General features: G+C 51.1%; 1 protein-coding gene across 1 annotated transcript in view; it reads left to right on the top strand.

Annotated features, from left to right (window-relative positions):
• The window catches only part of tei (irregular chiasm C-roughest protein teiresias), a 28,096-nt gene extending 17,985 nt beyond the window's left edge, over window positions 1-10,111 (top strand). Inside the window, exons 2-8 of the mRNA XM_029111939.1 lie at window positions 6,184-6,276; window positions 6,492-6,874; window positions 7,213-7,554; window positions 7,773-8,051; window positions 8,502-8,780; window positions 8,894-9,078; window positions 9,705-10,111. Coding sequence (XP_028967772.1) covers window positions 6,508-6,874; window positions 7,213-7,554; window positions 7,773-8,051; window positions 8,502-8,780; window positions 8,894-9,078; window positions 9,705-9,950 — 1,698 coding nt within the window. The 5' untranslated portion in view covers window positions 6,184-6,276; window positions 6,492-6,507 and the 3' untranslated portion in view covers window positions 9,951-10,111. The remainder of the gene's footprint in view (window positions 1-6,183; window positions 6,277-6,491; window positions 6,875-7,212; window positions 7,555-7,772; window positions 8,052-8,501; window positions 8,781-8,893; window positions 9,079-9,704) is intronic.
• Window positions 10,112-14,371: the final 4,260 nt, after the last annotated feature.

The raw sequence follows: 14,371 nt of genomic DNA, 5'->3' as shown, positions 1-14,371 counted from the left end.
TGTGCCCTATGTATAAGGGACCGACCGGCGCGACGCTTGAGCTTCATCAGATATGCAAAAAATGCGCCGCGGTCTGAGCGAGGTGTCGAAGCGTCTCGGCGTCTTTCTGGGAACCTTCGACTGCCTGGGACAGCAGCCAGAGATTGGTACTCGATACGCAAACCACTCGCTGGCATGTATCACGCCGATGTAGGTAATCGATACTGCACGTTGGACGATCGCTTCTATTTGTGTGTTCATTTGTACTTTCTCGACCACCGCCGTTGTAGCGGGCAGGGAGTTCGAAAACGAACCCTCATGTAACAGTGATCAATATCTTGTGTTCGTGCCAGGGCTTGTTCAGTCGAACGAAGGGTCGCCGTACGAGTATCCGTATAAAAAGTAAATGTAGGGAACGATATGCTCGCACACGTTCGCCCCGTCCACAGAATGTGATTTGTCCAAGACTAGAACCGCCGTACCATCTTGCTGCGATCTGCGATGCAGCAAGTCCGCATAGAAGAGGTCGAAGGTCGCCCTCGGTTCTGCTCCCTCGATGCCGAAAGCCAATAGCATGACTTCGTCGATTAGAATCAGTCTTGATCCATTTTTTGCGATAATTGATCGCTCCGATACCTGTGGAGGTGCAACTCGGTGCCCGCTGCATCGTTTCGCCTGCGATTCGGGAACGATTGCTGGAGCTGAGGCCGGGCATTGTCTCCTGAATACCGATGCGGAGTCTGGATACGCAATACGTCCCCGATCGATTCACTTTCATGAAGGTTCCTTCGAGTAAGCATACTTGATTATAGATTCGACCGGTCCAAAACAGATTGGATCCAAACTCCATCATAATATCTCGAGGTCTATGTACCTTGCATTGGATCTGTTAAGGTTGCTGTCGGTCTCTTGCTTGACGTGTATGCGGTGAGTTCGAAAATCGAAGAAGGTGCACTACGATGGATCGCTTCGAAGTCTGCGTCATCGATCAGCGGCTGGTCCACGTTGGCCACCGATGAGTAATCGCCATATTTCAATTTCGGTGTGGTTTTAATTTCGGATGCGAGTGTCCTCGATGTCTCGAGCGCAGCCCACGATCCGGTGGGCTCTCCAGACTAGGATTCCCCGATCTGAGACCTGAGACGGAGATACTGACATGACGGAAGAATCGCCATATATGTATCTATTTCTCTATCACGCCATCACTGATTGATAATGCGCCGGTAGAGGGTACGACCCCTCCACGGCTTTGCGAAAGGTACGCATGTACAGGAGGTACAAATGTTGAGAGATCCATCCTCATGTAGATCATACATATCTGCTTTTCTAGCTTCTCACTTGAATGGGCCCGTCGATGACAGGGATCGAAAGGAATCCAGGTGCTTATGCACTATGTATGAGAACGTTGTCGGTTCGGCGATAGTTTCGACTGTCGTTTCTGCCGTCGTCTGTCATCTAGCGCCGATTCGGTTCGTTGTAGCGCGAGACCGAGCGCCCAGCACCCGGCGGTGTCTACCTACAAATTAAAGATGCTGGCGGATGCTGTCGTTCGGCCTAGACTAGCCTTCCCTGGTCTACTCGGTCCCGGCGAGCTACGGGATGGCGTGAGCATAATTTACTCCCGATTTGTTTATGGCCGCAACCGAGGATTTTTTTCTTTACCTTCTCCGAGAGCCCTTACGTTTGCTCGTTATTGCTGCTGTGCGGATCCATTCTCAGATGAGGGAAAGACGACTGGCTGAATATAGTTTGTATCAGAAACGAATTTCCGAGGGCAGGGTTCACTCATCAGCTACGTTTACAATTCCGTGATTTAGGTGGAGCGAGATCTTCGAAGGAAAAATTAGGAAATGCGTTACGACGAACCCTCTGGAACGATCCTTCCGAGTCGGTTCCGTCAGCCAGGAAAAGTAGGACTCGAGTCGGGCGGTCGGGGCCCGGACCTTCCGGAAGACCGTGGAATGTTCACTCAATTTGGGAGAGACTTGCGGTGATAGCCCGCTTTATATTACGACGGCTCGCTTAATGTCCATGCTTAAATGCTCGAATTGTGTGAACGTTGACTATCACCGAGTGGGAGCGTGCGCGTAAGCGTCGCTGTCTGCTTGCCATTCTCGGCAAGCCTCTCTCTCGCACATTGGCTCTTCACTCAGTCAGTCAGTCAGTCAGACGATTGTGTCTATCGTCTTCTCTCGTCGACCGCTTGGTCTGCTCACTCGTTAGATGGAAGCTGGCCCCTACGTAAACAGTGACAAGTCATAGTCCTCGCTGCCTGTTGTTGTTAATGACGCTCATCGTGCTGCTAATGTCACTACCTAAAATCGCCAGTTCGTCCGTATCGCTCTCTAATCATCGAGCTGTTCACCGAAGTCTGTCATGTTATCCGGACGGGATAGAAGCGCTCCCGTTCGATTGACGACGTGACGCGAGAGTAACGGGACGACCCCGAGAGGACTTCCAGTCACTCACTCGGATCACCGAGAGCGTCTATTCCATGAAACTCATTCACCTCTTAATGACGCGTGAACTCCGCGTCGTCGTCGTCGTCGTCGCTGTCGTTATAAATAGCAGCAGGGATATTTCGGCTCAAAATCGCGCCTCGAACCCATCTCCCTGTCTTCATGTGTTCCCGCTTCATCAGCGTGAAAAACTCCGCGAATCGCTCTGAGCTTCGTATGCTGTAGGTAGTTGGGTGAGCACGATGACGCTCAGCCTCGTCATCACTGGAATTGCTCAACATTCATTTTGCGAGCTTCAAAAATGAAAGAAACTCCCAGACTTGTCGCTCGTCAGACGAATGCACTGCTCTCAGCAGTGTGGATGAAATAGCGGAAGCTCCCGCTGATGAACGAGACGACGCCTCTGGCTCGTAGGTCTTACGAACAGAGAGGCAGAAAGACCGGCAATCGAGTCGGGGAGAAAAAATGACGGCGAAAAAAAGTCCGAACTTGACTGATAACCTAGCCAGTCGGTCGACAGAGTGAAGATCTGTCGTCTGTTCGGTCGTCTCCGACAACGACTCCCGCCGACACTGACAGTTGTACCACTTTGCAGAGCTCTGCCGGTAGCGGATCTAACTACTGGTAGATCCGTTTAGTAGCGATCGTTCGGATCGAAGCATTGATCGATCGAGTTGACCGACAACGACATCTACGATAACTGTTCTCGATCCCCGTCCGATTCTGCGCCCTACGAACGATCACCCATAGCAGTTCGAATCGCCGGTTCGGAGTCGTATTTCGAGACTGTTGTCCAAATCAGAGAGAATGCTAACGTCGTCGACGAGGCGGACGACAGAATGATTAACAAATCGCTGACTTGACGAGCGAGACAGAACTGCGTTCATTCTACTCCGATGACAAAAGATTCCCGACGCGCTCAGATCCTCGCTCCGAGATACGATCATTGTTTCTCGATGAGGAAAACATTCGAAACAAAACGAATGAAAGGAATTAGGTACGACAAACAAGACCGGCAGCAACCCCATGCAAACAATTACTGCCTTTCAAAACTAAGACAAGACACGCTTCGAGCCACGTCGAATCCTCTGATTTCAATTTATGATCGCGATTCACGGGTGGTCCGCTCTGAGTTTTCTTTCAATCTGACACGAGCCCGGTGTCAGCAGGCTCGCGGACGAAGAGCGTTTTTTTTCGACTACGAGTCAACTCAAGCTCAGTGACGGAGTCAGTCGGGGATCGGGTCTTTACTATTTCCTGATCTTTGTGCACAGTTTCGAAAAATGCTCTACGGCGCGGCATTTTCCTATCTCTGATCTCGTTGTGCCGCTCCGGAGCTCGGGGCACCCGAAGAGCGACAAATCCATTTCGACGGATCGGAGAAAATGCTGAGATACAACGCGCGTATTTTCGAACGCGAGCGTTGACGGGCAGTCTGCCGTATCAGATAGAGGGGCTCGAGGCATTTCAACGCCAACCCGCAAGTTTCTGAGGCAGAGTCTGCCGTGATTCCGAGTCTTCGGCATCAAGGCTTCGAATCAGTGGGAGGCGGCGCTGTTTGAAAAGTATCCAGCTGGTTCGCTAGTCGCATGGTTGATTCGACTAATAGTAAGCAAATCACTATCATCCGAAAGAAAAACTTGTATTTCATGTGTGTGGCGCATCTCCGGCACGAGAGGACGGATTTACCGAACATGTTCTGCGCAGACGAAGTTCAATCCTGAGCCGGTGCTTCCACGACGGAACCGAAAAGACTGTATCGCATTTTTGCTCGAATAACGTTCGATCGGAGCTCGAACAGCTGGAACCTAGAGCCGCACTAGGGGAGGGACACGCATGCGAACGAGCGAGCAAGCGGGGCTCGAACGACTGTGGAAAAGAGTCGGAGGCGGGTTGTTATTTCTAGAAGATAAAGCAAAAGAGGCCATGTGTAAGAGCCGACCGTAAGACAAATGTTCCTGGCTTTATGGCACTGATGTTGAAAGGAGTTGAGCAGTATCCGGGACCGGAGACTTGCCATCCGACACCATGTAGTATGTACAAACAGACAAGGTGTTGACTTTTTTGAGTTTATTTCTGGGGTCTGGAAACGAGTGATTCATCTGCGAATCGCGGTTGGCTCGGTGAAAACTCGCATGGGTTGCTACTTCGTCCCACTTATCCAAACAAATGACCAAGAACTCGGAATTTCGACGGTTTTCCGCGTCACTCGGAGCCTCCCGTATTTTTGAGGAGCTCGATGCATCAATATCCCCTGTGAATATGCAGGACGATTTAACGCAAACGCGATGCGCACAGTGGAGAAGGAGCGCTTCACAAGGGCTCAAACGCAATCTCGCGCGGAATTTCTTCTCGGAAGCGGATGATAGTCAGTGCCGCCGCGCTAAGCAAATGAACTTTCATTCATCGGGTAAACTGCTTGCTGATCGCTGCCTGGCTGCCGGCTGACTATTAAGGGCACTTGAGGTGCTCGCGAGCGAATGTGAAAAGAACGAAGGGGAGCGGAGTGTGTGTGTGAACTGTCGAGGGGCCTCGGGACTCTTGAGGACACAACTCTATGTACAATCGAGGCTGTTTAATCGCCATCGTCCAGAGTGAGAGTTTCTCACTCACTCACCTCTCTACCACCCGCTCGCTTCCGCGCTACTCGGGATGGTGGAACTCTGCGGGGGCTCTACGCGGGTGTGTCAGCGAAGTACTCCGCGCTCGGCGGCGGCGGCTCTCTTGTGTTTCTTTCTAGTTTTCGATATATTTTTCTCTCGGTCGTCTTATGTGGAACCGTAGAGGAGAATTTCACTGCTGGAGGGTTCGTCCCGAGTGCAGAGTCATTCATGCCGGGCAGCTATTGGGGGTCGATCGAGCTTGGGGACAAGAGAGACAAGGACTAGGAAAGTGAGTAGGGAGAGAGCGAGGAGTTTCCCCTGGCGCAGTCCCGTTTCGTCTACCTAAACACAGGGGAGTCGCACTAAGCCGCTAAGGCTGAGTCTCGGAGGTAGATGGGACAAGGTAGCAAACAACACTTTTTTTCGGACTTGTTTGCTCTTCCGCTCGGCTTTTTTTGGCTGTTCTCTAATCTTTCCCTTCTCTCTCGGATCCTCTCGCTTCAAATAGACCGCTTCACGACTCGGCGTTGCCGGCTCAAGGTCTCCCGACAAGTCCGGAGAAGCAACAGCTCACTCGATATACAGTGATCTGAGAAACGGCTCTAAATAGGCTCACGTCTGCCCCCCTCACGAACCACGGGATCCTCACTGGGTAGCGATAATAAATACAGAAGAATCCTGTTGTGATTCAATAATTATCCACTCCAATTATCATCGTAAGCTCAATCGCATCGCTGTCACCCGATTGCAGGATGACAGGCGAATACTTTGCTTTGTCCACAGACGGACGAAGTATCCTCATTTGGTGCTAGCTAATCCTCTGACCTACTCTCCGCACAAAGCGAGTGGTCATCACTCCGTTGACATGTCGAGATCGTTCTCTCAGTATGATGAGAGCCATAGAGGTATGATATTGACTTCCGGAAGGGATCGAACAATAAGATCCCGCTCCCAGCTCACAGCTCGATTGCGATGAGCGCTAATTCGAACTCTACCGAGACGAGTCGCTAGAGCCTTCCGAGTCATAAATCCTCGTTCAATGAATTATGATACGTGATCCGTCAGATTGCTAGTGGAGCGTACGCCTACTTAATGACGCTAATCGCCGCCCGTCATTCATTCGTGTCATTGATCAATTACAGGAAAGTGTCATGTGAGAGACACGATTTGCTCCGCAAGAGAAGCTCGAGAGCTCACGGAAGCAATGTGAAGGACCGCACATCAATTTGCGCCAGGTAAGAAAGATCCGCACGACAGAACCTCCTTGGCGAGAAAACCCTCTCCATGATCTTCGAGGATGTGCCTTTCAATCTCGCGTCTTCCCTGGAGGGATGAAGATGCCTGAATCCTATCGATGCTTGTTCTCCCTGCTCGGCGGAGTTTCGCACGGGTCTAGGTGTTCCATCCAGCTCGACGAACTGAACGAAATTTCCCCATTTTTTGTTTACAGATAAGCGCATTCAAAAATGGAGGCCTTAAGGTCGACTGGTTTGACGCTACTCGTTGCGTGGGGTCTGCTTCTGGCGACTGCCGAGCCTCGACGGCAGGGCAATCAGTTGCAGGAACGAGTTGTTAATCCAGGGGAACGGATTTCGATACCGTGTTTTCTCGAAACACCTGGCGGCTCGATCCAATGGGTCCGAAACGGTCATCCCGTCGTCCTGGACGCAACGACCTCGTCACGGCGCCAGTGGAACATCTCGAAGGACGGCACTGCAGCCCTTTCAATCAACCAAGTGACTCGAGCCGACGACGGTCTCTGGGAATGCTGGGAGTTCGCTGACGATGGCTCCGTAAAACGGGTGGCCAAAGTGCTTAAGCTCGTTGTAACAGGTTCGTGCGTCGACGTCGTCGTCTTGTCGTCCTTCGATCAGCTGTCGCCACAGAGCGTCATTGTTATACAGCAGCAGAGCTAGCTCGGCCGGTGATCCGATCGGTTCCTCTTGCTGAGCGCTTTTCTGCAGGTTTTCTTCTCTCGCCGTCGAGCCTTCCGCTCGAGTAGATCTCTCCCAGGGTTCCGTTTCCAGGAACCTTTCCCTCAGGGGCTCTCTATCTCCCCTCTCGGAGTTTTCCCCCCGCTCGGGTCTTGTTCCCCGACGGAAGGAGCCGCGGGGACATTGGGCTCCATCCAACTGACAGGTTTCCTCACTCTCCCTTGTTCTTCCATACAGGCGCTCCGGAAGAACCGTTTCTCGTTCAGAACGGAAAACGAATTTTTCCCGGCGATAGTGTTGTCGCAAAGGAAAATCAAACCGTCACGGTGGAATGTGTCGCCCGTCGGGCCGTCCCCGAGGTGAAACAGGTTTTCTGGTCTCTGGGTCCCGACGGCGTAAACGTGACGGCGAAATCTGATCTCAAAGTGGACTTCATCTCGCACGAAGATTCTTACACGACACGGAGCGTACTCACTTTGAATACGAGTCGTGCGATGAATCATCAGAGAATTTCGTGTCACGTTTTTCACGTCGCGTGGCCGAACGCCACGGTGGTTAACGCATCCCTGAATGTCCTGTGTAAGTACCGATTTCCCTCTGTTGAGAGCGAGCGAAAGATTTGAAGTCGAGTTCGATATGAGCGCCATGTCCGGACTTAGATATAAGTCCTCATTGACACAATGATTTGCGTTTTCGTTCGCGCATTCGCGGTCGTCTCGCAGGTTGCAAAGTTGACGGTGCGGGTCGGCGTGGCTCCGGTCCCGAGTGAGAGTTTGACGTTTCACTGTCACTTGCAGATCCACCCACTTTTTCAATCAGCCGAATCCCGGGCTTCGGACATCCAGTTGTCGAGAAAAGCTTCGTGTCTTTGGAGTGCATCATCGACGCGAATCCGCCATCGACCCCGCATTGGTCGAAGGACGACCGAGCCATCAACTCCACTCAGGTCATTCGACAAGGGGGAGGTTTCCTCAACTTCACATCGGCAGATCGTAATCATAGCGGGTGGTACAGATGCACCACTCAGCATCCAATGGGCACCTTCGCTTCGTTCGGCTACCTCCTCAGTATCAGATGTGAGTACACTCCATTCCTAAGGATGTGATGGTGGCTACAATGGGGTTTCTCCTGGAAGAACGCGAGGAATATCGGGGCTTTCGGGCGAGGGAAAATACGGAGAAAAATTGGAGAAAATCGAATATACTTCAAAAGGAGCGACGCCCAGCTCCTGCCGTGTAGGCACCTTCGAGCGGCAGCCTACTTCTTCATGCAGTTGATGGGAATCAATCTCCTGAGAACTCTTCGTATCGAAGACGGATAGACTCGCTCGGCGTTCCTTAGTCGGATTCTCTAGGCATTTCCTTCGGAAGCAGTATTCCTTCCTCGGCTGGGGCGGGGACCTCGTCCATTCTCGCTCATGTCGCGTGGGTCCTCCAAGATGCCTAGAGGGCCAAAGAAGAAAAACGATGCTCGATTCAGAGCTCTCCTTCTGACCGAGAGAAAAAAATCGACGCTTTCTGTTTCAGTCGGACCCGAGATGATGGACGATACTCCGAAAGAGATCCACGCCGATTTCGGAGAGCCAGTCCGGTTAGAATGTCAGGCGAAGGGCAAGCCGTTGCCATCCTACTGTTGGTCACGGAAACAGCCCGGTCGTATCGCCGAGGGTCTGACAAGCGATTCGACGCTGGTTCTCGACCCGGTCGTGTACCAGGACGCGGGAACGTACCAGTGTACGGCGTCCAACCTACAAGATTGGAAAAGACAGCGGAACGCGATCCGAGAGGTCCAACTTTCTATCACAGGTTCGTTCGGAAGCATCAAGCCGAATGTGAAACAAAAGGAATGAACCCAGAGAAGGACCGGATGACTTTCTGATTTTTTTCGAACTCAAAGCTGGAACCTCATGCTTTTCCAGGTCGGCCCGACGTCAGCGCGTTGAATTCATCAATGGTTGGGATTATCGGCCAGAGCATGTGGATCACGGTTCATGTTTGCGCCAATCCGCAGCCGTCCCGTTCACACTGGCTCCTAGGACATCACGTCATGAGTCCAGGCGATAAGCCGAGCTCGCATTCGCACTATATCGCGCACCCATTCAGAGTGAGTACCTATTAGTCAGTATTGGATCCCACTCGAGAAAATTCAGAGGATCCAGATGAGCGCGAAATGATGTTAAGCCTCCGGAAGGTGCTCGAACTCAGGATGGAGGGAACAAGAAGCCCGGGTGGAGCCCGAAAGTGGGTTCTGCTGATAAGTTTCTGAACGATAAAAAAGGCACTGAGCACGCTCCCGGCTGAGCATTTTCGGCTGGCTGAGAATACGGATGCAACGGAGGAACAGACCACCTCTGGACGGAGAGTGTGGGTGGGTGTTTGCAAGAGTGGGTCCGGACGAGGAGAAATCCGGGGGAGGAATGAGTGAAATCTGCTCTTCTATCGGACCGGCAGCTGTTCACCGGCTTGTTGCCTCTGGGGGTTGAGGCAGAGCACGACGAACGCAAAGTGCACAACAATGCTGATGACGTACAGATAGAAGAGTCCTTCTCTCTCCCGTCTTCTCGCTTTTTGATAGAAGCGTCTTATCTCGCGTGCGAGAGGACGAACTCCGGGCGGCGAATGCGCTGGGACTTGAAAGCATCGGCGCCACCCATCGGCGGCCAGGCAGGGGACGACGGCTATGACGTTGAGAACAAAAGCAATCTGAGCTGGTTTTGTTTCTTTTTTCAGAGCGCCGACACCCCATTTTGTCGGTATGCGTCGTTGGAAATTACACAGGTCCGCAGCTCCGATGCGGGCGAGTTCTTATTCGTGGCGAGAAACGATCGTGGAATCGATGACGCCGCGATTAACGTCACTGTTGTTAAGAGCGCATTTGGATATCATAGTAATTTCATTCCACACAGTCGACCGACCGGCGTTCGATCCGAGATGTCCAGACCGGTCATGGCTACGGCAAACTCGGGTAAGTCCTGAATCCGATTAAATTCGTTTCCTTATCCCGAACACAAAATATATTATATTTTGTGCGTAAAATGTAATATATTTTGTGATCTCATTCAGTATTCGTGGGCTCTGCAGGTGTTTGCGGGAGTTTGTTCAAGACGACCCTGATTTGGAATCTGCTGCTCCTAGTGAGTCTGTTTCGGACGCACCGGTTAGGTTTGAGAATCTGAAGCAGCCTTAGCTTACTGTTGATCGTCTGAATAAATGAATGATAATTGATTGATGCGTGCGCGCGTGCATGAATAGCTGGTTGATTGGTCGGAGAAAGCGGCGACCGAGTGGATGGAGCGTTAGGCCAGATGACGGATGAAGTTGTACAGAAATTTTTATCGTGTAGTTTGGTGAACTGTGAACTCAGGGAGAGGACCCGGACAGAATTAGACCAAACATCCACTCCAACATCAAGCGGAGGGATCCGAGATCTCGTTCTCTCTGATGGAGACGACGACCGGTCGTTGCCGCCGCACGGCGTCTCGAAGCCATGGACTTTGTACTGAAGGTGAATTCATTCACCAACAACGACGGGGCCTCGACGATTGCGCTACCGGAGCATCAGCGACACAGGGGAAAGCTAGGCTCGGAGCTGACCTAGTAGAACCCGGCGCTCGGAGCGCAATGAGCTCATCATGCAGGCCTCGTCTAGTTGAACTAGAGATTGTGTAGATAACGATGATGATGATATCAATTATTAATAATACTATTATTATTATCATTATTATTATTATTATCTGATTTCCCTCTCGGGATACACCTATGACACGCAGGATCGAGAAAGTTGATAAGAACGAAGTTTAGGAACGAAAAATACCAGGTGACGCGGTCTCGAGCCGGAGCAGCTTTTTGTACATACAAGTGTGTTGTATTGTATAATATTATTTACACAGAGGTAGATTGTGAGTCTGACTGAGAGAGGAATCGAAGAACAAAGTGGAGAGAGGAATATATTATTCGGGGAGAGAGGAACCGTTCATGACTTTACTGAAAGAGGAGTCGTCAGATATAGCTCGACGAGTTGTGTACGGTCTTGGAATAAATTATTGACAGAATTTTGTTGTTCTCATATTCTCGTGGGTTGAAGAGGGTGCCGGCGACGAGAAGTCTTCCGGACAGCGGACGGTAATCGGGGGCATTCCTGGGATGCATGCCACAACCTGTCAGCAGAAAATTTCTCGATTCATAGATGGATAGGATTCATTACATCCACTGAGATGGATTTGACGCCATACGGCACACCCCTCATTCACAGGCACGCTCCCTCATCGATAGTGACATCAGAGCCCAATTGCGGCTAAACAGGTGTCTGCAGCAGCCTGCTCATCCATGGGCTGATACAGAGAGGCTGTCACAAAGCATTTAAGTATTGTTGCCTTTAAACTTTGCTGGAGTCGGGCCAAGAGAGTTTTGCACAAAGAACGACTCTGCGCCAGAAAAGAGAGCGGGCGGAAGGCCATCCGACCGGTTGACTGGTTTCAGTTTAAGTCTCTCCTCATGCCGCGACCACGGCTGGCGCAGCAGCGCTCGAGGTCCGTCGAGTCAACGCTTCATCGATTTCCTTAGTGAAGATTAGACATCTTATTATCCCTCCTTCATACACTTCCCGGCAAGATATCGGGTTAGTGTATGGGAATATTCGCGCAAAAAAGAGGTTCCGATCGCTACTAAACGCCTATGGAACTTACGAGCTTCTTACGAGCAGTTTTGCGCTCGTTCGGGGTTCGACGAGAAGCTTCTCTGACTGGGATTGACCATGTGAGCAGGAAGCGCGTTCTGCTCGGAGCTTCGACCGTCGCGTACGGCTACTCGATCAATAAAGTATGCAAAGTTATTCAAATGCTCTGTGTTACGGGCCGTATCTATTTTTGAGCCGTGAGGCAAGCAGAGTGGATCTGCTTACGCTTTTCAATCGACCGATGACGATTTTTTGTTGACCAAATCGAGGACATTTCTCCCTTGACAAAAATATACATCGCCTTCGATGGTCGTCGACGACGAGGAATGAAAATAAATTTCCTTCTGTTGCATCGATATTTCTCCATCGGCAAAAATACATTCACCGTCGATTTGTCCGTCATCTATTGAGAGATCCGACTTCCGTCAGAGAGTGCACTGAATCATCTTTCGCCTATCGATTCGACTCTTATGTAGAACAGTCCATCGGACCGTACGCGTACGTATCGGCGAGGGAACCCACCGACTAGTGAGCCGTCCCGAATGATCGTACCACTCCGTCGGGACTGCTCCTCCCGAGCCAATTATTCATCATCTGTATCAGAGGATATGATAATCGACTCGAATTGTAAAAAAAAATTACCTGCACAGGAGAGCGATCGGCAATAATGTTCATTCGATGCCCGGCTGAGACAGAAGTCCCAATAACGCGTTCGCGAATGCTTTATGTTTCGCAGTCTCCATTCAGGTCGCATTAGCTTCCGCGGACGCGCCATATCTGCGCATCTTATTCCGAAGTAAGCGCGGATGAGTGACGGACTTCGCGTGCAGAGGACGCGCTCAGAGGTCAATATTCGTGCGTTTGCTCGCAGCGAATCATACGGTCAGTCGGGCCTTCTCACTAATTGAGGACCGTCAATTGTCGTATTAGCGGAGATTAGCCAATGCCGAAAGGTTTGTCAAGGCGAGTTAGTGTTCATGGATGTTCCCTAGCCACTTGATGCGTTCGTCCGAGCATTGAATTAACGTCAATCCGATCGACTCCCAGAAGTTGAAAGCAAAAGCTTCAATTCCATGACCATGACATGTTTGTCCGAACAAGAAAACTTCATCAGGAATCGAGAATCGGGCCCACAAGTCGGGCATGATATAAAGCTACCGATCACCATGCCTAGTTGCTCCATGGATAGGATGCTGGTCCAGAGGAACAATATTCTCGGGGGATGCTAGGACTGGGTCGCAGGGCTGCAGCAATGGAACGAAAACGTATGAGCAAAATAGAGAGAAACTATGGGATATGGATCGGGCCGGAAGAAATACTCGCGAAAGACCTGAGAGCGATTGGAGCTTCGGATGCAGGAGCACGCACGAGATTCGGCAATCGAATCATCCGTCGCTCCGTCACTAGACGGAGTGTTAGCCGCTTTGTCATCCCGATCGACGGTCGCGCATCGGGACCAGTTTCTCGCCTTGGGAGGCAAGAAGGCGCCGGTGCGGCGTCGGGTCCTCCCGACAGAAGCGTCTTCCTTCAATGATCCACCTTAGAAATCCTTCTGGACCGCGGAATTATTTGCCGATCGGCCGGGAGAATGAATCTTATGGTTTCGATGCGGATGAAGCGATTCAATTTCTCGATTCGAGCAATATAATATTCCATTGATCGTTTAATCAAGGCGATTCCGTGTGGTCTCGGTAGGATTGGCCCAGGATTTCGCCCGTAGATCAACGCAGAAGTTTTCGATTCTCGGCCTATTTGAAGCGAAATGCGATCTTTATGCAGTCGATGCGAGCAGCCATCTACTCGATCATTAAGCTCGCTTAGCTGATTTAGTCGAATCGTTATCTCACCGGGCGCAGAATACATCCCGTGTCACTGCTCAGTGAGGTTCCTCGAAGGAGCGGTTTGAGAGGCATCGATCCTCCATTCGGTAATTTCGAATTCGATCCGAAGCGCATCCCCGCGAGTCGAAAGGAGGTCATTCTACCTAAAATATCACGTTCACGGACCACGACGCAGTTTCTCAGGCAAAGCCATCCTCAGAGGTCCCAAACTTGCCTCACCTGTTCCGGAACGCTCTGCTAGACGTCGTCTCCGTACCCTGGTTCCACGATAGACGACTGAATTCCGGGAAGGAGGGGAAGAGATTAATTAATTCATCTGATTGGCAAGCGGTATGCATCTCAACTGGGATAACGGGGACTGGGAGCGTTCCGTGAACAATGTAGCGGATTCGCTGCGACCGTGAGCCTACAATCCTTGGGCCAGAGATCCCCGACGTTCCGATAACTCATGAATCATGAATGCTGACTTATCCCGCTCGAAGCCCGACAATATCTGAGCGAACGCTCGTCCTGAGGAACGCTTAAGGCGATGGCTCCGCGACCCCAACTAATGCCTGAAGAGAATGACAGACTCGTAGGTGCGGGCAGTTAGCATTAAAGCTCGGAGAGGAGGAAATTCTAGGGAGAGAGCAGGAAAATCGGACGAATCCTGCCGAGGACGTGTCTTACAGCAATCGGGAATTCGGAAGGAAAGAAATGAAGGATTTGCGCCTGAGGACATCCAATCAGGAGAACTACACGTAAAATGAGCACTGAAAGAAGGATTAGTGGAGTGGAAAATTTACTTTTCCCGGATTGCGCTCCTGATTCAGCTTTGCTCGAGCTGAAATCACACCCCAGTTGAGTCTGAATGGTTCTCCTCTGATTGGAAAACTCCTCCG

Source organism: Galendromus occidentalis, unplaced genomic scaffold, assembly GCF_000255335.2.
Source record: "Galendromus occidentalis unplaced genomic scaffold, Mocc_1.1 scf7180000077477, whole genome shotgun sequence".
NCBI lineage: Eukaryota > Metazoa > Arthropoda > Arachnida > Mesostigmata > Phytoseiidae > Galendromus > Galendromus occidentalis.
Note: the sequence above shows the minus strand (reverse complement) of the source record. Positions and strands in the feature narration are given on the sequence as shown.